At 54.2% G+C, this 21,878-nt stretch overlaps 8 protein-coding genes across 8 annotated transcripts; 3 read left to right on the top strand and 5 right to left on the bottom strand.

Moving 5' to 3' along the window:
• Positions 1-164: 164 nt before the first annotated feature.
• On the bottom strand, positions 165-2,003 carry BROUX77_000265 (uncharacterized protein; the record flags this gene model as incomplete). Its single annotated transcript, XM_073747211.1, has 2 exons — positions 165-1,577; positions 1,650-2,003. 2 exons carry the CDS (start codon positions 2,001-2,003, stop codon positions 165-167), a joined length of 1,767 nt encoding a protein of 588 aa, XP_073608502.1.
• Positions 2,004-5,768: 3,765 nt separating this feature from the next.
• BROUX77_000264 (uncharacterized protein) lies at positions 5,769-8,591 on the bottom strand (the record flags this gene model as incomplete). The annotated part of the gene is made up of 3 exons (XM_073747200.1): positions 5,769-6,152; positions 6,227-8,348; positions 8,515-8,591. The coding sequence occupies 3 exons, from the start codon at positions 8,589-8,591 to the stop codon at positions 5,769-5,771; spliced, it is 2,583 nt and encodes an 860-aa protein (XP_073608501.1).
• Positions 8,592-10,815: 2,224 nt separating this feature from the next.
• BROUX77_000263 (uncharacterized protein) lies at positions 10,816-12,247 on the top strand (the record flags this gene model as incomplete). Its single annotated transcript, XM_073747189.1, has 3 exons — positions 10,816-10,890; positions 10,997-11,421; positions 11,497-12,247. 3 exons carry the CDS (start codon positions 10,816-10,818, stop codon positions 12,245-12,247), a joined length of 1,251 nt encoding a protein of 416 aa, XP_073608500.1.
• Positions 12,248-12,600: 353 nt separating this feature from the next.
• On the bottom strand, positions 12,601-13,539 carry BROUX77_000262 (uncharacterized protein; the record flags this gene model as incomplete). The annotated part of the gene is made up of 1 exon (XM_073747178.1): positions 12,601-13,539. One exon carries the CDS (start codon positions 13,537-13,539, stop codon positions 12,601-12,603), a length of 939 nt encoding a protein of 312 aa, XP_073608499.1.
• A 279-nt stretch (positions 13,540-13,818) lies between these two features.
• On the bottom strand, positions 13,819-14,999 carry BROUX77_000261 (uncharacterized protein; the record flags this gene model as incomplete). Its single annotated transcript, XM_073747167.1, has 2 exons — positions 13,819-14,737; positions 14,833-14,999. 2 exons carry the CDS (start codon positions 14,997-14,999, stop codon positions 13,819-13,821), a joined length of 1,086 nt encoding a protein of 361 aa, XP_073608498.1.
• Positions 15,000-15,581: 582 nt separating this feature from the next.
• On the top strand, positions 15,582-16,016 carry BROUX77_000260 (uncharacterized protein; the record flags this gene model as incomplete). The annotated part of the gene is made up of 1 exon (XM_073747156.1): positions 15,582-16,016. One exon carries the CDS (start codon positions 15,582-15,584, stop codon positions 16,014-16,016), a length of 435 nt encoding a protein of 144 aa, XP_073608497.1.
• Positions 16,017-16,583: 567 nt separating this feature from the next.
• Positions 16,584-18,313, top strand: BROUX77_000259 (uncharacterized protein; the record flags this gene model as incomplete). Its single annotated transcript, XM_073747144.1, has 3 exons — positions 16,584-16,643; positions 16,733-17,710; positions 17,777-18,313. 3 exons carry the CDS (start codon positions 16,584-16,586, stop codon positions 18,311-18,313), a joined length of 1,575 nt encoding a protein of 524 aa, XP_073608496.1.
• Positions 18,314-18,908: 595 nt separating this feature from the next.
• BROUX77_000258 (uncharacterized protein) lies at positions 18,909-20,806 on the bottom strand (the record flags this gene model as incomplete). Its single annotated transcript, XM_073747133.1, has 5 exons — positions 18,909-18,992; positions 19,068-19,717; positions 19,779-19,992; positions 20,075-20,350; positions 20,417-20,806. 5 exons carry the CDS (start codon positions 20,804-20,806, stop codon positions 18,909-18,911), a joined length of 1,614 nt encoding a protein of 537 aa, XP_073608495.1.
• Positions 20,807-21,878: the final 1,072 nt, after the last annotated feature.

Genomic DNA, 21,878 nt, shown 5'->3' with positions numbered 1-21,878 from the left:
ACGCTGTTAAATCATCACGAATATCTAATAGACATATCTGCTATCCCAAGCCATTATAAGCTAGACGCAACAAAAAAATAGGCATTCTTGGCCTTGGAACCGTATAACAAAGCCCCCGCATATAAAAACCAACAAAACAAAAGACGCTATAAAAACAAAAAAGCTCATACAGTATGGCTTGTTGCCGCATCTGCTGGGTTATGCGTGATTTCACCAGCGGCAGCGGTTCCTCCCGCCTTCTCGCTAGATTCCGACGCATTCTTGGTGGTTCCGGGCTTCTGTAGTAACAGGGTATCGTATACAATGACGCTGGCACGGTTGGCAATGACATTGATTGCGGGCTGGCTGACGGTAAAAAGACTGAAGAAAAGATAATCGTTGGGGTTTGAGCACACCTTTTGGTGCAGAGGTGAAGACTCTCCAGAGACGCAAGGCTTGTTGACATTATCAAACACAGCCAGGTCAGTGTCTGGGCGCACGCCCCGGCCAAGGTGATCCGAGATGTTGCGCACACGGAATTGTTGCTCAATAATGGCCTCGGAAATGAAAATCTGGCCGTCAAACTGGGCTGCGGTACATCTCGGCAGTGGCGCCATGATGGGTTCGACGTCAGGGCTCACGTGCGCGCTGTGGCGCCAGCGCTTCTGGATCTTGCCGTGGCTGCGCTTGGCAGAAGCAGCAGCCTGCTTCGCCAACTGATCAGCGGAGCGTTCAGTCAGCTCAGCATAGAGAGCAACGACATCGCGATCACTGATGACCTGGGTTTCGACAGAGCTACGCTTGTCTTTCTTGTCGTCCTTCTTTTTGTTGTCCTTCTTCTTGTCCGAGGCTACCTTGAGCTTGATGTAACTCTCCTCTTCAAGCATATTCTCGTACTCCTGCTCGCTTTTAGGAGAAGACTTGGCATTCCACTCTGAAATACGCTTGGCAATCATCTCGTTCCAACGGTTCGTCAAGAAAAGCGCATTGCGGTCCTGTTCGGCCTTTGAATGGGGCGAGGGCGGCGCTGGACGAGCTGCGTTCCAGCCAGGGGTGATGGAGATATCGAAGAGCTGGGGCAGGAGAACACGAAAGCTTTCCATCTCCTGGGGCTTCCAATCCGCGAGAGGCTCGTGGGTTTTGTCGATCAGCTCATCGGGAGAGTAAAGCCAAAAGTCGGAAAAGGCGATTGATCGCTCGTTGAGGGCCTCTTGGTACAGGAAGTCGAGCTGCGAGAAGATGCGCAGGACAAGTGAATCAATGTAATGAGTGGCAAGATCGCGAGGAAGAGCCGAAAGGTACCAGATATCCCAGGTACCAAAGTTGAGGACCCACAGGGTTTCCTTGGGGTTTGTTTTGGGCTGAGGGATTGAGATGAATGATGTTATCTGGTCCATCAGATCAGGATGACTGGGCATAGGGTATTGCTCCTTGACAAATGTGTAATCATGGCCAGGGGCGTTAGAGTCGGGCTTGTTGGCGGCAACAGTATCAAGCACGTGCTGCCAAAGTTTGTTGGAAGTCAGAGCCGCATCTACGCCTTGACCATGGCTGCTGTTGGTCTTGGGCACATATGACAAGTGCTCACTGCACCGAAGCTAAGTTTGGGGGTTTATGTCAGCAGTTGTTTTCTATCATGACAGTTTTGGTAATCTTTGAGTGTATCTTACCTCTTCGCATAGCTTTTCGGTCCAAGACTTTTCTTGCTTTCCGGCAGTTCCTTCGATAACGGTAGCAACGTCTGGAGTGCCAAAGACGACAATTCTCAGCCCACCATCGGGGGAGCTTGCTTCATCGTCGTCTGCCGGTTGCCATGAGTCGTAGAGAGGCCTGGTCAAGGATGACAATGAGGTTTCTGGCATGGCAAACCTTGTCAGATAGAGAGTTACTACTAAGAGCGATACTACAGCTGCTGTCAACAGTCGCGGGCCTCCGCGGGTGATACGGTGCGAAAAGATCATGGCAACAGCAGTGGCCTTGCACCACAGAGACAGCGCTGGAGGTTGTGACTTTTGGTTGTTCATTGTCGGCGGGAGTTTTGAGAAAGACGGCTGATTAGAGCACAGTAGAACCAAACTGGAAGAGTATAGAAGACGGAACGACTAGATAAAGGCGCAACGGCACAGCCAGAGAGCGTTTCTAGAGCCGCGGGTGCTTTGTCAAGGCACAGGTCTTCCGTCTTAACTACACTTCCCGAGGAGGTCTCAGCTCGCAGTAAGCCTGACGAAAGGGGTTCTCGGTTAATCGAGTTGGTGGATGGGCCGACAGCGGTGACTTGGTGATCAGTTAAAATGAGAGACTCGGGGAGAAATGGCTGATGTGAATCAGATGTTTGTGGATCAGCGAGCCTAGGGGCAGGCTTATATAAAAAGAGAGGAGTGTGTTTTAAAGATGAAAAGGGAGAGAAAGAAGAGAACGAAAAATCTGAAGGCCAGATGAGCAATGGCTGAAGAAGAAGGCACGCGGTGGAGAGGCCGGTGATGTAAGGAAAGAGCGCCCGGAAAGGTGAGACAGCCATAAAAGGAAGCTACTCGTGTGCAGGATGGTGGTACGGATATAACCAACTAGTTACTTGTAGTTATAGTTATCCTAAGCCGGGAAAAACGAAGACATCGGCCGCTAATCACAAGCACAGGATGGGAGCAAAAAGGAGTCTTTGGGAATTTGAGAGTCCAGAGACAATGATGTTGTAGGGAATGAAGAAATACGCCCAAGCCTGGCTAGTGGGGGTTGAAGAAGGCTTGATATCCAGTACTTGTATAGCCACATAGTTACATAGCTACATGAAGTAGTCAAGTAGTTGTAAGCCAGCCATAGTTGAGCTGTAACTAGTGGCTGAGGGGACCAACAGCGCGGCAGCTGGAACTGGCTGGACGGCTATCTCCTAATTCCACGTCTCTTCCCTGGATAGGTCTAGTTGGTATCACATTGCGTACGTTACCCGCCATCAGGGCCCTCCAACTATGCAATGGATGTATACACATACATACTCGGGGGTAGCTATTTAGCACTAGAGCAGACCATTGAGCTCTATGCCAACAGGACAAACAACAGCCAAAGAACTGGGCGTCTGTAAACTTGTGGTCTCCGCCGCCGTGAGCGAGGGTACCATGCCCACACATGGCAGTCCCTATATCTGCATTTGTTTTAGAAGTATCTTTATGACGACGCCTCTCGCCAGCATCACATTGCCGCCGAGTGGCGGGCAAGCAGCCGCATCCTTGGTGCCTGCCGGCGGAATGCCATCTGGTCTGTGTGTTTTATGTTCTTTTTGCGGCAGCCAATGTATAGCTAACTATAACTACGCTAAACTTTCAAAGCACAAATGCCAAACTGCCCCTGTTCTATCCGAGGCGTTCGCTTAGCCATATGCTGACTGGCAGCTATAGCACACTGGTTGTTCATGTGTCAAGCATCATAGAGGCTGAGGCTTGGCCAAGAGCCTCGACGAGCCTTGTCGTGTTATCGAATCGCCGTCTGGCCCTGTTTCGTGACTGTGTCGTCTGTGCTACCCATCGCAACTTATGTTATTTTACGGTAGAGGCCGTGAACCCCTTCGCCCTTCTTACGACGGGATGCCACGCTCATGTTGATGCCTCTTTGGCGGTTGTTTCACTCGCCAAGCTGGTATTTGGCTTCTTCAAAGCGGCAATTCTAAGAGGGAAAGCGTCTTGGCGTTTCTGACAGGTACTCGGTACCCATTCGTGTATACAAGTCCTGTCCAAGTATATAGGGACAAGGACACAGCGACAAGTACATACAGATACACATGGGTCAAAGCGTCTTACCCACAAACAACATGACGACGACTTTCGACGGCTAATATAAACATGGCTTTTTCTTGTTCGTGTTTCTTGGCTACAGCGTGCATCTCCCTGACTGTCGACAGAATCAACACGATCCCCCTGTAGGAAGCCCTACAGAATGGGCACCATTCCTAGTTCCATCTATCAAGCCCAGGAGACTCGGGGAGGAGAGACTAGAACAAGGAGACACATGGCATGATTATCAGTAAGAGGCAAAAAAAACAAAAAGAGCATATTTATCGGGTAGAAAAGATAGCCAGAAGCAAGCCGCGAGAAATGTCCGTCAGTATGGATGCCCTTCTATCACGTATGTACGTACATACACACACGTTCAGCGGCCCGATCAGCCCGACTTGGCCAAGTCCACGCGTTCCAAATCCCTCTGCTGCCAAACAACCCCTGCCATTGACCCCGCCGCGCAATACGTCCGCCGTAATGTGCTGTGGTTAGTCCTCTCCTTCTTTTCTCCTTGTCGGGGTTCCTTGCTCTCTGCGCTTGTTTGCTTGCGTATGTTTGTGTGGCATTCTTTTTTTTAATAATCTCTCTCCATCTCGTGTCCTGCTTCGCCCCTCGCAAGCCGAAATTGAGGACATCATCGTCGTCATCAAGCTGAGGCCCGTATCCATACCTGTGCAGTTATAACTAGGCCCTTCTCACCAACTCAAAGGCCTGCAAAGATTCTGCTCACTCAACTCGTTACGGTTCCAAGCGTGATCTTGACGACAAAACCCTGTCCTTGCACTTGTATAGCAGCGTATATAACTACATGACCTCGTCCACCGAGGTTTCGCTTCGTGCTGTTTTGCTTAAAGCTCCAGTGATGAAAGAAAAGGGCCCTTGCATTAGATGTTTCTTCTTCTGCTACTTCCGCTTGGTATGCCGCGCTTCATCGGTGTGTAGATAGGTAAATATGTACACACAATAGCTACAAAATGCCCACCCATCAAGACGAGTTACTAGAAGCAGGTATCCGACCTTCGTGCAACCAACCAACTTCGTATAACTTCACTTTCTTGTACACGCAACTACACGTACTCCTGGCCCGTATACGAAGCCCATGGAGAAACAAAAAAAAAAACTGCCCCAGCTACCGAACACACTTGCGCGTATATTCTGAGCAAGCCTGACTCGGCTTGGTCTCGGACTTACCCGCGTGGCTTTTGAATCATAGCGAACGAGCTGAATTTTTTTTTATGTTTCCCTTGGCCGCCTCAGACAACAACTAATATCAAAAGGACATGTAGACCCTAACTACAGAGACTCGGACCCTGGGCTAGGCCCACTTTTGTGCACAACGCAAAGAAGACTTGGCCATGAGGGAAAAATACTCGGACATTAGACGTTGGCCAAGGAGAAGTCGAGGAACAAACATAATTTGAATGGTTCACACACGTTGCACTCATATCTACATTTTTTTTTTTTTTTCACTTTCTTCTCGACGCCTGGAAAGAATAATCTTTTATCTTTTTTTGTTTGTTTGTTCTTTCTCTCATTTGCTTCTCATCCACACTAGAAGCCCGATATCTTCTTTTTTTTCCCGCATCTTGAATGTACTCGACAACAAAATACTGGAAAAAACGTCACCGTTCTGCAGCAGAAAGAAGAAAAATAAAAGACACTCCCACCAGCAGTACAGGACAAGAAAAGAAATACAGGCAACAGGAACAAAGAAACAGGAGAAAAAAAAGAATGGATCATGGCTCAAAAGCAAAGTCCTCCAGGTCGATGCATGTTATGGTATGGCTCCTTGAAAAACCCCCAGCCCCAGGGGATCTCTCTCTCTTCCCCTACAATCATCTCCACTCCCTGCCCAAACTCGATTCTTAACCCAGGGTGAAATAAAAAATGAAAGAAAATACGAAAAAAAAGAAGACATTGAAAGGGAAGAAGGAAAAAGAAAATGAGACAACCAAAAGAATATGAACGGGCAGAAAAATAAAAGGAGGGAGGGAAGGGGGAGGGCGGGTCTTTGCTATCATGTTTTTACTCTTCCTCAGAGTCCGACTCATCCGAGTCCAACGCGTTATCTGACATGGGTTCCGGTGACGCGCCTGGAGCCGTAGTACGGAACTGCTCGCGCACCTGCGTCAGATGGGCGATGCGCATCTCCTGCTCGCGAGCGCTCATCGGCTTGTTCTTCTTGCCCTTGGCCGAAGAACGCGCCGCCGCCGCCGCCGCAGAAGCGGCAGATCCGCCGGTCGAGCTGGCTGCGGGCAGAGAGTCGCGCGTGGAGCTGGAAGCATGGCTCTCGGCGGCCACTTGTGCTGCAAAGCTCGACAGGTTCTTCTTACACAAGTCCCACAGCTTCAGCAGGGCGTCGTTACTGAGCTGGTCAATATCCAGCTCAAGTTCGCCATTGGTGTTTTCCTAAAGTAAGTAAATTTGTTAGCAGGCTTTCACTCTAGTGCAATTCAATTTGCGCAAAACAAGGACCGTCTTACAGTCTGGTTGGTGTCGCGTTTGATAATCTCAATAGCATTTTCGATCGCATTGCCAGAAAGTTCGTTGATAGCGGTGGCAATCATGCCCTTTTCAGCTTCTGTGATGTTGCGCTTCTTCTTGGACGCACCGCCAAGAGGCTTGCGACCGGCATTACTGTTAGCCGACTTCTTGCCGGGGTTGGGTGCAGCGCCCTTGCTAGGTCGGCTCGGCTTGGGCTTGGGCTTGGAGGGCCGATCGGCCTTGACTTCCGTCACGGTTTGCTTGGCCTTTGCTTTCAGAAGGCTAGCCTGGACCATATTCAGCATGTTCTTCTGGAGCTCGATCATGCTCTCGATTGGATGTTTTTCCATGTATAGATCAACTAGCCGTTGCGACTCCTCTTTCATCTTTTCTTCGAGCGCGCGGATCTCATGCTCAAGGCTGGGATCAACAGCAGCAGAGGAAGAGGCAACGGGCTCGTCAAACTCATCGTCACTGCGTACGCTAGACGCACTGACAGATGCCGCCTTGGTCGCTGCTGCGTGCTTGGCAAGCCAATCGTCCTTCTTCGCCCACTCGTTACGGAAGAGCTTCTCCAACGCCTTGCCTTGCACGTTGACTGGAGTACCAGGTGAGTTGAACAGGTAGCAATTTCTAAACATCAGATCAAAGTCGCTAATAAATTGCTTCGGGCTTTGGTACTCGCTCGCCTGAAGCTTTGAGGCAATGGTGCTCAGATCCATGGGCTTCTTTACTACCTGGAAATAATTGGGGATATCAAGAGCGACGGGATCAACAGGTTCGAGGAAAGCGGCGTTGATGGCGTAGTGGCGCGAGTTGCGTATTTCATTCAGTACTTCCTCGCAAAATTCGAGCTCGGGTCTTGTTTTCTTTTTGCCCATTTTTGACGAGTAGTCTATGTCCTTGCTCTTGGGAGGGTGAATGGTGCGTTTGGGGCGATCGCCCTCGGTCACTGCTGACGCTCTACGAATCTGAGGAACTCCGTTGGGGGGCACGGCGTATGTGTCCGAGCCACCAGCCTTAGTGTCTTGAGGGCTAGCAGCACGACGCGCCGAGGGAGTAACGGCTTTCGGCTTGGGTGCGGGCGTCGGAGAAGACTTGGCTGGCGAAGGTGGGGGGAGATGGGAAATTGAGTGTCGCTGCTCATGATGGCGCGGGGGCATGTGTTTCGGCAAAACCTTGTTACGGCTGGGTTCTGTGGCAGCAATAGCAAGGCATCTGGTCCAAACAGCCTCGACGACGCCCAGACCGGCAAGAGTGACTTCATGGATCTCGCCGTTGAAGGCGAGTGTGTTGAGGTAAATCAAGGAAAGGTTATCCTTGAAGCCACTCAGAGTCGGCCACGGGTTGTCGCGCAAAGTCCGCTCAAGAAGGCCAATGTCCATGGGCTTGGTGACGCGTGCAAGATACGCTTCACTAAGAGTGGGCCACAGTTTGGTGACGGCATCCTTGAAGTGGCCACCGCCCTTGGTCTTCTTGATACCGGCGAGGACCCGGCGGTATTCGCGGGCCTGGTAAGGAGTAATGGGTTGTTTTTCAAGCTCCTTGTCGTTCCAGCGCTCGAGACTGTTGAGACCCTTGAGCCCATTAGCGCTAGAGGATCCAGCGTCGGGTGCGGGCACAGGAGGAGGCAGTGGCTCTTCGGTGGGTTCGCGCTTGGCACGCTTCGCGACAGGCTCATCGCCCTCAACGCTTTCTCTCTCACGGGACACCTTACTGGACGATGAAGGAGCATCCATCATCGACGTGTCAGCGTTTGCGGACTGTGAGGCGTCGGGGGTCTTTGGCTTGTCGAAGTGGTCCGCCTTGGTGTCCTCTTTCTTTTCTGCCACACCATTCGTGGTCGCTGAGGCTTTGGGTGTTTCGGACTTTCTGTCAACTGACTTTTCGGGTGTAGCGTCAGGCATCTCAACATCGAGTTCGCCGGATTTGTCTGGGGCTAAGGCAGATGCGTTTTTATCGTCAGATGGAGTCTTGTCTCTGTTTTCGGACGATTTTGAACTGTGAGCGTCGTCGGTTTTATCTGAATCGGACTTTGCGCGTTTGACGGTCGCGTCGCTTTGTTTTGGTGTGCCATTTGAAGAGCCATTTGTGGGCTTTTCTGCTTCTCTTGAAGAATCACTGGACATGCACAATGGTGGTTAGCGTGTGTAATGCGTTGGTGCGAAGACTTGCGATGCACAGCGACCAAGACGCCGCCCGTAGTCGACGGCGCGTCTCACGAGGGGACGCGAGCAGGATGCTATGGCCTTGTGATGATGGAGAAAAGCATGGGGATATTGCTTACCCATTCGACACAGTTTTAGCAGGCGACTCGGCAGGCTTTGCCTCGGGAGAAGCAGCCTTTGGTTCGGGTGTCGCCATAATAAATCGGAGCGGTGGATGGAGAAACGCGAGCGGTATTTCTGTCTACAAGCCAATTGATGCAGGGCGCGTTGCGGCGATGCGATTCGATGGAGAATTGTCGAAGCGCACAAGTTTCAAAGGCGAGAAAGATGGCGCGCTGTAAAAAAGAATCCACGAGGCGCGAAAAAAAAAAAAAAAAAGGTGGGCTGCGACAATAACGAAATAAAAAAGGAGGGTGCGCGACGGGGAAAATGGACAAAACAGGCAGGTTAACAAACAAAAGAAGAATCGGTTCTCGCAGGCGGATAAAACGAGTGACGGCGATAAAGCTTGTTGCTGTAAAAGGTGGAAAGAGCGCGCAAGTGCCTGGGGTGGAAGGTGCGAGGTGGCCGAGGGCAGGCGCGTCGCTGGAGAAGGTGCGAGACGATTTGCGATGCGCCAAAAGTGGAAGTGGCGAGGGCGCGGTGCGCGTTGGAGGGGAAGGTGCACGTAGAGCCAAATAATAGCACTGCAGTGTTTCTTGTGTGTAGAAACAATGAGGCCCAACGACAGCAGAGTCAGCGGTGACGATTGCGGGCAGGCGATGGTGGAGGCCGGCGTCAAACAAGAATTAAGCTGCGTGCAGGCAAAAAATCAAGCATCAAAAAAAAAAATGAGGCAATGTGATGCGAGGCTGCACTAGAGGATTCCGAGAGGTCGCAAGTATCTTCCCACCGGATTTTGGTGCAGAGATACTTTGGGGCGGGCGTGCGGTCGCAAAGCTCAGGAAAAAAATAAAACTGAAAGTTTGAGAAAAAGCGCGTTCACGTCAGAGGAATTTAGCCAAACGGCGCGACCTGGTATTTATCAGTTCGGGAGCGCGGAATATCTGGCCTTATCGAGCACCACCCTGCAGTGTCCGTGGGCGCATCTGATTGGCCAGCGCTGCCAGGAGCGATGGGAAAGGCAGGGGAATGCAGTGTCTAGAAAGATGGAGGTACTTTGTGAGTCATATAAAAGAGGTATAAAAGACGTGTCTAAGGAAGTACACCGTGCATCGCAGACACGGCCAAGCTAAATGGGAGGGGCAAGACAAGCACTGATTACTTGGAGCAGGAGCGCTAGCCCGGGTCTTGCCCCATTTGTCTTATACCGGCCATCCATCACGAGTCGTCTGGTTGAGCCAAGTTGTGTGTTGCGTGTTGTGGTAACACAGCTACAACGGCAACTTGACTTGACTTGGCTAGTTAGCTGGGGCCACAGCCATCACAGGCACGCTTGCTTAGCTGCCCGTTTCTCCCGCCGCCGTCCTGCAGGTCTGCTGCGTGTGGGATTTTGGGCATTGGGTTTCGCTGATTTCATGCATGCAACCTTCTGATCCCGTTTGCCCGCCAGGTCTCTAGACCTCTCGCAAAAAAAGAAGCGGGCCGGTCTGATCTTGCACAGTTTTCTGTCTTGGGCCTGGTCTCTGCGATCCGGAAACAGGTCGAGGATCAAGGGAGAGGGCGCTTGAGCATGTGGTGCATAGAACCCTTGAAGAACAGTGTTGCGTCCAATGTTTTTGCCCTCCAAGACCGGATCTTGAACAAGCTCCGCTTAGCTTATTTCACGTGGAAAAATAAGAGGCTGGGCGAGCAAAGGTTTTATATTGGGCTTCTGGTTCTCGGCTAGCCGTGGTGATTTCTACTTTATTTCGGCCTGGAACGGCCTCGAGGTTGCATGACATCATTGAAGCCCCAAGGCAAACTGCCATCACGAGCGCTCGAAAACCTGGCTGTCACTCAGCCGAGAAACCCCCTTTGCGCTCGTCTAATATCGGTTTGTGCAAGCACACACAAGCAAGCAAGCTCTGTGCATCAACATCCTGGTCAAAAATCCAGGAGCTTCCTGACGCGACGAGGGGTCCGAGGGAGTGTCTAGGTCATGTGAGGCCTATTTAGGGTCAACTTAGGGTGGGTGGGCTAAACTAGTCCTTTCCTCACAAGTGGCGCTGCCTAATTCGACGACGCTGCTGCCTTCAACGTCATTAACCCTACAGATATGGAGTAGGTTTGCAAAGACCCTTATAAAAGCGGCATTCGCTCATCAAATTGCACAGTTGTAGCCCCACATCAGGTCTCTGGTTGCTTGGTTGACAGCAAAGCAATTATCTGTATTACGTAATGTGTAAGCTCCTCTCCAACCTCAAAGTCAACACCAACACCGTCTTCCGTTCACACACAATTCACAATTCACAGTCTACAGTCCACAGTCCACAGCCAACATGGCCAACCTCGATGATGACCAGCAAGTAAAGCTCGCCCGCGTCATGGAGAGCACGGGCGCCTCCGTTGATATTGTGAGCTCTTTCCCTGTCCTGTTTGTGGCGCTACACACAATACACGCCACACCCCGCTGTAGCATTCAAGTTAACCAGAAGCTCTGTTGCTGCATTCGCCAAATAGGCTCACCAGCTACTTGAGGCCAGCAACTGGGACGCCGAGACCGCAGCGGGCCAGTACTTTGCCGATGTGGCCAGCGATGGTGACGACTCCAATGGAGCTGGCGCCTCGTCGTCTGCCGCTGCTCCTGCCAGCAGCTATACTGGTCCGCGCACTCTTGGTGGTGTGCCTGTTCCCGCTTCACAGTCCCGCCAGCCCGCCAGCTCGTCAAAGCCGGCCCGCAGAACCGGCATTGCTACGCTGTCGTCCATGGGCAACGCGGACGACGGCGATGACTCAGAAGAAGAGGAAGACGAGCGTCGCCGGCGCCGGAACCTGTTTGCCGGCGGTGAAAAGTCGGGTCTTGCCGTGCAGGACCCCTCCAGAGGAGATGGCCAGGGAGATGAAACTAGCAGACTTCTAGATGCAATCCGCAGACAAGCCATGGCGTAAGTCTCGAACCAGAGTGCTGCTTGCAACTTTACCAGGCTAACCTTTTATTCTGTTTCTTTTACTGCGCCCAGACAAGGCCAGAGAATGAACGAGGAGGCTTCCCATACCCCTCCCCCGCCCCGTTTCACCGGAAACTCGTACACCCTCGGCGGTGACGGCGTCGAAAGCCGCATGCACGTCGACCCTCACTCGCGGCCAGCCCATCCTGTGAGCGCCCAAGAAGAGGAAGAAGAAACCGTCAAGCGCGAAATCCACCTGTGGCGCGACGGTTTCAGCGTCGGCGCCGGCCCACTCCACCCCTTCTCCGAGCCGCGAAACCAGGCCATCCTCCGCATGATAAACAACGGCCAAGCTCCACTGGAGCTGCTCAGCATCCGCGCTGGCCAGCCCGTTGATGTGACTATTATCCCGCACGACGAGAACTGGCGCCAGCTGCCGCGTCCCCGCGTCGCGTTCGAGGGCGAGGGCCAGCGTCTGGGCGCTCCGGTGCCCGGCGCCTTGGCGGATGCCGCCCCGGCTGCCGCCGCGCCTGCTCCGACGGCCACCTCCAGCGCGCCCTCGACGCAGTACGACGAGAGCCAGCCGTCTGTGGCCATCCGAGTCAATCTGCCCAACGGCACGCGCATGCCTGCGCGTTTCAACCTGACGCAGACGGTCGGGGACATTTACGCCTTTGCCGCACAGGCTTCCCCGGACCTGACTGCGCGGGCGTTTGTCATTTCGACGACATTCCCCAACAAGGACCATATCGACAAGGCGGCGGTGCTGGGCGACATGGCCGAGTTCAAGAAGGGCGGAGTTGCAATTGTTAAGTTTACATAGACGGGACCGGGAATTCGCGATACTAGTACTACTCACTACACATACTTAGCGTTGAGATTAAGGACTTTCATTTTCTTTAGTCTTGTCTTCTTTGTTTTGCACAATAATTCAGATGATTCACGTAGACCACACATATTTGTATTCTTCTCTTTTTTTGTTCTTCTTTTTTGATAGCTATTTCTACAAGGGGATACTTTTTTTTTGGTTCCTCGGGACAAAACCCACGTGTATGCATGTTTTGGTCGACTGTTGGTGCAACGTTCTCTGTATCGGATGGATGCACATGAGATTGCAGCAGCGGCAGAGATGGAGATGTAGGACGGGAGGTCAGAGCCTAGAGCTGGGGTGAGGGTTTAGGCAATGGAGTAGGAGAACGCCAGGGTCAGAAAAGCGAGGGCAAGGGTCGGCGGACTGGCCGCGCAGAAGGCAGGGTGTAGGAAAAGGCACAATTCACGGCCATTGTTGGATGTAGTAGCAGAGAGGCAGCTGGAAGAGTGGCCATTGTCTTGTTTTTCTTTTGACGTAGCATGCTGCCTGACTGCGCCGGGAAAGGGGTTCGGGTCCTGGCCGTACACGAGTTTGATGAAGCGGGTGGGCACGACGAGTGACCGGCCAGCACATGAGTTGGGCACAACAAAGGGCGTTTCGGCGAGGGATGGAGAGAGCCATGGGATGGGGCCTTGGACACCGCCTGGGGCAGAGTGGCTGGGTTTGGGAACGCCAATGTACCAGTGGTTCTCGTGAAGAGGGAGGCTTGAAAGAAGGCGGGAGAGAGAACTGAGCGGATAATTGGTGGCTGAGAGGGTAGGATACATAGGAGGAGGTGGTGGGGTGGCCGGGGAGTTGGCATGTTCTAGAGACAAAGAGAAGCTACACGATGTTTTTCTAGAACGGTGAAACATGATGGCGTCTTCATCATGACCCATGCTGGTGTGGAAGAAGCCGTCCATAGACTTGGCGGGCGGAGTGGGAAGCCCATTGGGCGTTTTGAGCTTGTCGCTTCCAAAGCGGGATGCTAGGACGAGAGATTTACCCGGTGCCTTTTTGAGTCGAGGCCGAGCTGGTGATAGTGGCAGTGAAGAAGAAGATGATTCAAGGACGGGCTGTTCTGAATCTGCCAATTCTAGAACCATTTCTCTAGCGATCTGATCGTCAGTAAACATGAGGGGCTCAGCAGCCCAGTCTTGGGGCAAAGGCTGCGACGGTGAAATGATTTCTTGTGCTTCATTGATGGATTGTGGTGATTGTTGAGGGAGCTTCTGGTCATGACCAAATACAGGTGCCCTGTCCATGTTCTGGGCTACGTTTTGCTTGCAAGCCTCTTCTTGAAGGGCCATCATCCGGTCCTGTTCCAGGGTCTCGCGGCAAATCTCACCTAGAAAATCCACCTCTTCATCATCGTAGGGCCCCTCATAATCAAATACCCCGTTGCGGTAGCCACAGCCATGACCCCCTAGGTTAGAATGCGTGTTTGAAGAGCTCGGCTGCGTATCAATGCCATCGGTGTAGTCATCAGTTTCGTAGCAGGTAGGACTGTGACTACCGCCGCGTTCAAAGTGACACTGATCCCGCTAGGATGCAGCGGCGCTGCCCTCAAGAGGCATGCCCTGGCTGGTAGCAGGGCCATCTAGGAAGCGAAAGTGGCTAATGGCGATACGGCAGTTCATCATGGCAGCGTTGAAGCGGGCCTCGCCGGGGGGCAGCACAGCCATGAGATAGGTGTTGGTGGTGAACTTGAGAATAAACAGGTTGAAGTGAAGGCCGACCTTGAGCTCCATGAGAACAAACTGCTCAGAGTTCCGAGGGGTTCCAGTAAAACGACTGATGGACTGTTTGAACTGTTTCATGATGTTGGACATGCGTTCTAGACGGTCTTCAGTCGGGTTCTGTGTGGTGGGGGAGACCCAAGAAGACACGGCCAAGAACGAGGTGCGCTCAAAGAGAAGCAGTTCTTCAGCTTCAATGGCAGTGCCCAAATGAGCTAGGTTTCGCTCGATCAGGGATAGGTTGGGCACCAGGTCGTGGATGATGCCAGCCCAGGCTTTGTACAGAGACTGATCCCAAATCGACGTCGCGAAAGCCTGGACGTCCATGAGCCCTGAGTGTTCGCCACCGTCGAGACCGATGCCCATGGTATGAGCAAACTCGGCCGTCCGCTGACGGACCTGAGCCACGCGCTCATCGTACAACACTTCGCGGCTGTTTGGGAGCACTAGATCCATTTTGTGCACGAGAATGTATATCCGAGCTGAGGGCGAATACTGCATCAGCACGGCGATGATCTCGATGTAGGTGGCAAGGTCGCGGTCGGTGTCGCGCGATTCTATGTCAAAGACATAGATGAGGACGCCGACGTTGGAGAAGACATGTACTTTTTGCTGGGATAGGTAGTGCTCCATGAAGGCCTCCTGGCCACCACAGTCCCAAAGGTTGAGCGTAAGGTTTCCGAGAAACTTGACATGAGAGAGATCGATATCGATGGTCGCGCCACTAGACAGAGAGCCAGGTTAGCTTGGGAATGTCCGTGCTGAAGCAAAAAGCTCAAGACAGGGAAGCCGTCTCATGTAACGGGGCTTCGGACATACAGTCTGCGGGTGTCTCGGGCGACATAGTTGCTGAAGATGATGCTGCGCATGGAGGACTTGCCGGAGCCACTTTTGCCCATCAGCAAGACCTTCTTCTTCTTGGGCTTCTTGAAGTCATTGCGCAGCTCCGAAGAGAGAGTGCCCATATGGGCCGAAGAGCTAGCCATGGTGCGTGGACGAGGTGAGCGCAAGGCAGAAGAGGCGAGGCCAGCCAGACAGTGACGGGGAGAACAGGCGCAGAGATGCCGCGGGTCACGAAGAGAGACCCAGAGCACCGAAGCAGGGAATAGCACAGTAAAAGGTCGCTTGCGGTTAACTGGGCAACAGTGGCGGCCGGGGAATCGGTGGCGCTCAAGAGAAGAGATAGGGTGGCTGGGAGGAAGATATGGCTGATGACTGTTCTTCCTCTTTCTGGTGCTCCAACGCTGTCCCAGTGATTGCGCGACCGGGATGTTGAAGCGTCTCGGAATGGCTGCGATGGCTGCGATGGCTGCGATGGCTGGCCATGGCGGAGATGTAATGGCTGGCTGGGGAAGCGGCCAGCCCCACTTTATGGCACGAGCTGCACTCGGTAGATACTCGGCTATTCTGCCTTGGTGGGGCAAGCAAGCTCGAAGCTTGAGGTCGCTATCTTGGCGGCGTTGGAGGGACTCAGCATTGCATCATTGCTGCGACAGGATATTGTTGACGCCTGGCCTGCCGATCTTCCCCATCCCGCTGACCTCTCCCGGCCCGAACCCTCCCGCACCATGTCCGACAACTACCTGTCGCAGTCCGGCATCACAATGCACTCTGATAGCGAGCTGTACTCGGAGTCGCCAGAGGTCGACTACGAGCCCGACCGCGCACAGTCGCAGTCCGAGCCGGCGCTCGTGGTGTACAAGCCGCCGACCATGTGGATGCTCGTCCGCGGCACCGCCATCAACCTGCTGCTGCCCTTTATCAACGGCATGATGCTGGGCTTTGGCGAGCTGTTTGCACACGAGGCTGCGTTCCGTCTAGGCTGGGGCGGTACCAAGGTACTTCCCGTCTTCCGTCGCCGCCGCCCGCCCTATCCGCCGGCCTGCTCTTGTTGTACTCTTCTAACCGAGTTCAAACAGGTCTTTCCCGTCACGAGGCGGAGGGCGCAGCCTCTCGATTTCAGCGCCGCAAAAAAGCCCAAGAGCTACTATCCCATTGACTAAGCCGGGCCACCCGCTTTCCCACACTCCAGGACCTCACTGCCCGCTGTGTGCGGCGGAACAGCTCTATGCACCATCTTTTGTTTTACGATACCACGATTCCTTTCAGGCTCTTCTTGTTCCGTGTTGTCGTGTGAGCTTGTGCCGGCGTCATGGGTGCCGCCTTGCCGAGACAGCACGAAGCCGCCTTGCTGCCAAGACAAGCCACGATGGCCACAGCAGGACTACCCGGCTATTTATGCAGCCAAATTTGACCATACATATTGCGTGCAAAGATCTCCATGTTCCGTGTGTCCTATTATCTCTCGTAGTTGAAAGTGAAGCCGATTGTAGTGCATGTGATGCAACAGGTCCCAACGTTCTCCCACGTTTAGCCGATATTTAGCCGCCCAACGTCGAGCCAAAAATTTCCCACTACAACAGCGATATCACGGCCCGCCGCCGAGCTACTATGAGAAGAGCTTCGCCCCCTGCGCTTGTTGCCGTCTTTGCATTTGTGAGTAAGACGAGCCACATTGTCAATTGGACTGGCCCGTGACTTTTCTCTCCATAATCCACACCGACATCATCATGCTTCCCCGGAGAGGCGTCGTGCAGTCGCTTGCGACAGTCCGGGTCGCCGCGCCGATTGTAAGTCTTCCCGGCACTCTAGATTCCGCTCGGTGTCTGCCGCTTCTGATTGCTTAGCTGCTGACTAACCCCCTGCTGCTATCTGCCAGACGCCCTCCCGCGGCCTGCGTTCTCAAAATGCCCGCTCCTTCGGTACCGTTCCCCTCCGTCGCACCGCCGCCGCCTCGTTGCGGCCACACGCTGCCGTGCTTTCACATCGCCTAGGCAGCGGCCCGGCCGCGCCCATGCCGCTGGTGGCCGCTGGCTCAGTGGTTGCCGGTTCGCGCGCCTTCTCGTGGCGCTTCTGGCAGCGAGGCAAGCCCGCCGAGCCCGCTGCCCCCGCAGAGACCGCAGCTGACGCTACTACCGCTGCAGCTGCCCCGTCCGCCGAGGCGGCTGCTACCTCTGCTGCTGTTCCACCCGAGCCTACGCCTGTTGTCGAGGCTGTGGCTGCTGTGGCAGACCCCACGGCCACGAGTGCTGCTGCTGCAGCTAGCGGCGTCGACGCCAAGCTGCTCGACTTGGAGGCCATCCTCAACATGCCCGAGACCATCGGCTACCTGCACCAGCTCGGCCTGGACTTTGGCTGGGGCCCGTCATCCATGATGCAGTGGCTGCTAGAGCATGTGCACGTGTACTCGGGCTTGCCGTGGTGGGGTTCCATCTTTATCGCCCAGCTGGTCGTGCGCTTGCTTCTGTTCAAGCCGTTGCTGATCTCGCACGAGACGTCGACGCGCATGCAGGTCCTGCGCAAGACGAACCCGGAGTATGAGGCGGCCATGCGTGACTTCCGTGACGGCCTGCAGCGGGCCCAGACGGACCCGCGCAGCAAGGAGGAGGCCATGCTCGCACGCCAGACATACCTGTCCATTGAAAAGGAGCATGGTATCCGCAAGATGAACATGGCCTGGGGCATGCTGCAAATCCCCATTGGCATCGGCTTCTACCGTGTCCTGAACGCCATGGCTCAAATCCCCGTGCCGGCGCTGGAGTCGGGTGGTTTAGCCTGGTTCCATGACTTAACTATCGCTGATCCCTTTTACATTCTCCCCCTGGCCGGTCCGGCCATGATGTTGGCTGCCATGACTGTGAGTTTACGCCTATCCCATCGCTCTCTCCAACCAATGTTCTTTGCTAACAAACTCCCCTCCCAGGCCAATGCCAAATTCATGCCTCCCGAGCAGCGCAAGTCCACCAAGCTGATGGCCATGGTCCTCATGCCCGTGTCTGCCATATTCACCTCCTGGTTGCCCTCAGCCGTGCAGTGGTACTTCTTCTGCGCCGCCTTCTTTGGCGCCGTGCAGAACGTCTTCATCGCCCAGCCCTGGGGCCGCCGCCTACTCGGCCTACCAGCCATGCCCGACACTACCAACAACGCCCCTGTCGGCACACCCAGCAACCCCGCCATTGTGACGATGCGCGGTGGCGCCAACTACCAGGCGCCCCGCAGCGGCAGCACCTCGACGGTTCCTGAGCCCGAGAAGGCGCAAGACATTGTCTCGGAGCTCAAGGGCGGCTTCGATACCATGCTGCAGAAGGGCAGAGACACCATGGACCGCCGCACGCGCAAGCAGGAGATTTCGGACAAGCTGGACCGTGAGGCCAAGATTCAGGAGGAGTCGTGGGAGGCGCTGCGTGCGCGCATGGCCGCCAAGGAGAAGGAGGCCCGGGCCCGTGGTCGCCGGTTCTAAAGCAGTCGTCCGTGGAGATGTGGTGATTGTGAGCGCTATTCCTTGTCTCGTGCCTATTTTCTGTCTCTTCTGCCCACAAGGGAGAAAAAGACGGTGGTGCTAGAAGTTTATGCATAGGACAACAAAACGGCACCAAAAGCAAATGGCCTAGAGAGAGTTTCAGTCTGGTTATTGGACCTGGACGCTCTCGTGTACACTATGTTAGACCTTGTTATTTGTACTATTTTTTTTCTTCATCTACACCTTTGAAGGTCTCATGACACAAAATTCAATAAAGGGACATGGTGGTTATTTGATGTGCGTGATATTTGAGATTTGTCGTGTCCTGACCCAAACCAATCCAGAGAAAAAAAAAGAATAAAAACAAAGACTACCAAATAATACAACAAGAAAGAAGTACAACCAAAAAGCCTTCCATGGAGAACAGAAGGGGAATACCGAGACCGTAAGGGAAAAAGAAGAGAGGGGGAAAAATATAAAAAAAAAAAGAATACCACAAAGGAGCATCAGGGTAATGTGAAGAAGCCGCCGAAAGAAGCCGTGCGTGGGCCGAGTCCAAGGCAAGGGCGCAAAAAGCATCCCAGGCACAGATATCTTAGAAGATGGTGCCATTCCGGTCAATTAGAATCGGTGGCTCTCTGGTGTTTGGTCGGCTGACCTCTGCCATTTCACGTCCAGCCTGTTGCGTAGAGAATTAGTTAGTCACGGAATTTGTAGATATACTTGAGTCGGAGGGGGTGGAGTTGAGACGTACCTTGAAGCTGCCAGCTTCCATGACTTGGGAGAGACTGAGCTCGTAGCCGTTGAGTTCCTTGGCCATGTATTTGTTGACCTCGACCCAGAGTCTGTCGAGGAATCCAATCGTCACGCCTCTCCACTCGACAACCACATCGTCCGACGTCAGGAACAACGGCGCCACCTCGACGGCCCGGCGGCTGCCATGGTCGTAGTGGTTCTTAAAGTTCTCGAGCCCGCGCGCCTCGTCCTCGGGCTTGAGCGTCAGCACGCCGAGATCGATAAACAGGCCGCCGTTGCGGTACTCGGGTAGGCCGGTCAGCAGCTCGGCGCCGGAGAAGTGCACTTTGAGGAGCGACTGCATGGGCTGCATCATGCTGTAGCACAGCCACTGGGCCAGCTTGTGGAACGGGAGGATCGACTCCCAGGCCGCCGGCGAGTTGGTGTTGGACGGGAACGGCGAAAAGGTCGTCGGCGAGCCGTTGGGCGACGATGTCGGCTGCGGCATGGAGCTGCACGGCCACGAGTCGCCGAGCAGGACGCCGTGGATGTTGGACTGCGATTGCGGCCAGATGGGCTCGAGGTGTTCCATGAGAATGCTCCAAAGCAGCGGCACGGGCACAATCAGCTTGGAGGAAGCCTGTGTGGAGGGATGTGAGAGAAGGTAGTCTAGGCTGTGTGTTAGTGTATCGCATGCTCAGGGGGGGCATCCATGTTGGAGTTCACTCACCAAGCATTTGTCCGGGTCTGCCGTGGTGGCCAAACACGGCGTCGTGCTCGAGGGCGGCCGCGAGCTTCACCAGCAGCTCTGCTCTGCCTTCAACGCCGACAAGCTCGTTTCCAGGCCTTGACTGGAAGCCATTTGCGAGGGCCTCAGCAGTAACCTTCTTCAGACCCTGCTTATCGACTTGGCAGCGATTGCTGGGGTTGGAGGAGAACAGACCCTACATTCCATGGTTAGTGTGTCTGTCGGGTGGGAAACAAGGGGAGCATCTGGCGTTTCAAATGCGGTTGCTCGCTACTCACCGATTTGAACATCTCCAGCGCGGCAACAGCAACACCATCGTTGCGGCGGTATATCTTGTTGTTTTCCAGACTCTTATACGACCATTCCGAGCCGGCGCCTCCGTCAATGACGATGCTGACGACACAGAGGTCAATCAGACGGCGGCACTTTTCGCTGTTGTCGACGTCGGCGGGGAACGTCGCAAGCATCTGGGCGGGTCTGTCGCGGCCGCCGACGCAAAAGTGCTGGTAGCGACAATGGGGCGGAATGGAGGTGTAGGGAGCGTCATAGTCACGCTGGAGGGGAAGCGTGTTAGTAGGGCGGAACGAGCAGGCTGTTCACTAGAAGCGGGCCAGACTCACCTTTATAATGTTGGCAACAAATCTCACGACATCGCCAAACCTGGACATGTCGACGTCAAAGTGCGTCAGGGTGTTGCGGTTCGCCTTGTCGGTCATGATCTTGGCGCGCTCGCGGATGGCCTGCAGACTGCGGAGGTAGCCGGCGGGGTCTATGTTCGGGTCAGGCGCTCTCGGGATGTCAATCTTGATGGGCGACATGGCGGTCATGGGCGAGCTGGGAGAGCCGCTGCCGGCCGAGGAGCGGTTGAAACTGGGCTTGAAGGAGGTGGCAGGCGATTTGATGCTGGAGCTGCCGGAATTGAAGCTGGCATTAGAGTTGGACGTTTGGATGGGCGGTTTGACGGGCGGCGCCATGCCGGCGGCACTCTTTTTGCGACTGAAGAGGCCCATTGTGGGTATGAAGGGCGAAGAAGAGGCGGGGTGGGAGACGAGGACAATGTCAGCGGCCAAAATATTGAGAGGGCTGCTCGGTCGGGGATCAGAATGCGCTGGCGGGCAAGCGGGTTCTTTTGTGGGTGAGGGCGGGAGGGATGTGGCCAGGGAAGCCTGCAAAACGGAAGTGTTTCGTACAGGCGGCTTGAACTGTCACGATCTGCGGCAACGGTTTTGACAGGAGATGACAAAGATGGGGCAGCCAGGAACCGCGGTGTTTACGTCAGACGATCAGATCAGGTGGTGGGAGGCGAAGCCGAGGCAGAGCAGGAGGAGAGGAGGAGGAGAAGGAGAAGCTGGATGTGGGCGAGAACAGAAATAAGAGAAGAAGGGGACCGTAGGACAAGTAGCAGGCCCGGCTGGACGAGAAAAGATATTCTTTTTCAGAATGGGGGGGGGTATTGAACTGGCCGCAGTCACACTGTAAAAGACGTTTAAAGAAAAAAAAAAAAAGAATAAACCGGCCAGGCTCTGATACTGACGCTGATGCTGGGGCTAGCTCCTATGGTACAAGTGCAAGCAGCAGCATCCAGGGGTATTCACGAAAAGGATCCAGGAGAAAAGAGCAAGGAGCAAGGAGCAGAGCCAGGAGCCAGGAGCCAGGAGCAAGGAGGCCTGACGTGAAAGTTTATACATACAGGGGGCGAAGTTCCGTGTGTGAAAGCCAGAGAACAGGTGAAGCAGCTTAGCGCAAGCTTTTAAGGGTCCCGGCTCAGGGGGGGAGCAGACAGGAAGACAGCCACGGGTTCTCCCAGCGTGTCCCAGTGTGTATGGAGGCACTTGTACGGAGGTGCCTGGACGGGTCGGGGGTGCTCGTGGTACGTCTTGTGCTGGTCCTTGTAGCAGCAAGTCGTAGTGATATATGCAGTGCAACCTTTTGAAGTGTTCACGGTCGGGAAGGCGTGTCGATCGGCCACAGTCCAGTCTGCAGCAGGATAAATCCCAGGATTAAAGCTGTGTGGCAGATGTCGGGCTTCTGATGGGCCCGGCGGCGAGGGAGCACCGGAGGACAGGGAACTCGGCCAAGACG

The sequence above is a fragment of the Berkeleyomyces rouxiae genome (assembly GCF_048999995.1).
Source record: "Berkeleyomyces rouxiae strain 22BRR77 chromosome Unknown BrBRR77_ptg000001l, whole genome shotgun sequence".
Lineage (NCBI taxonomy): Eukaryota > Fungi > Ascomycota > Sordariomycetes > Microascales > Ceratocystidaceae > Berkeleyomyces > Berkeleyomyces rouxiae.
Note: the sequence above shows the minus strand (reverse complement) of the source record. Positions and strands in the feature narration are given on the sequence as shown.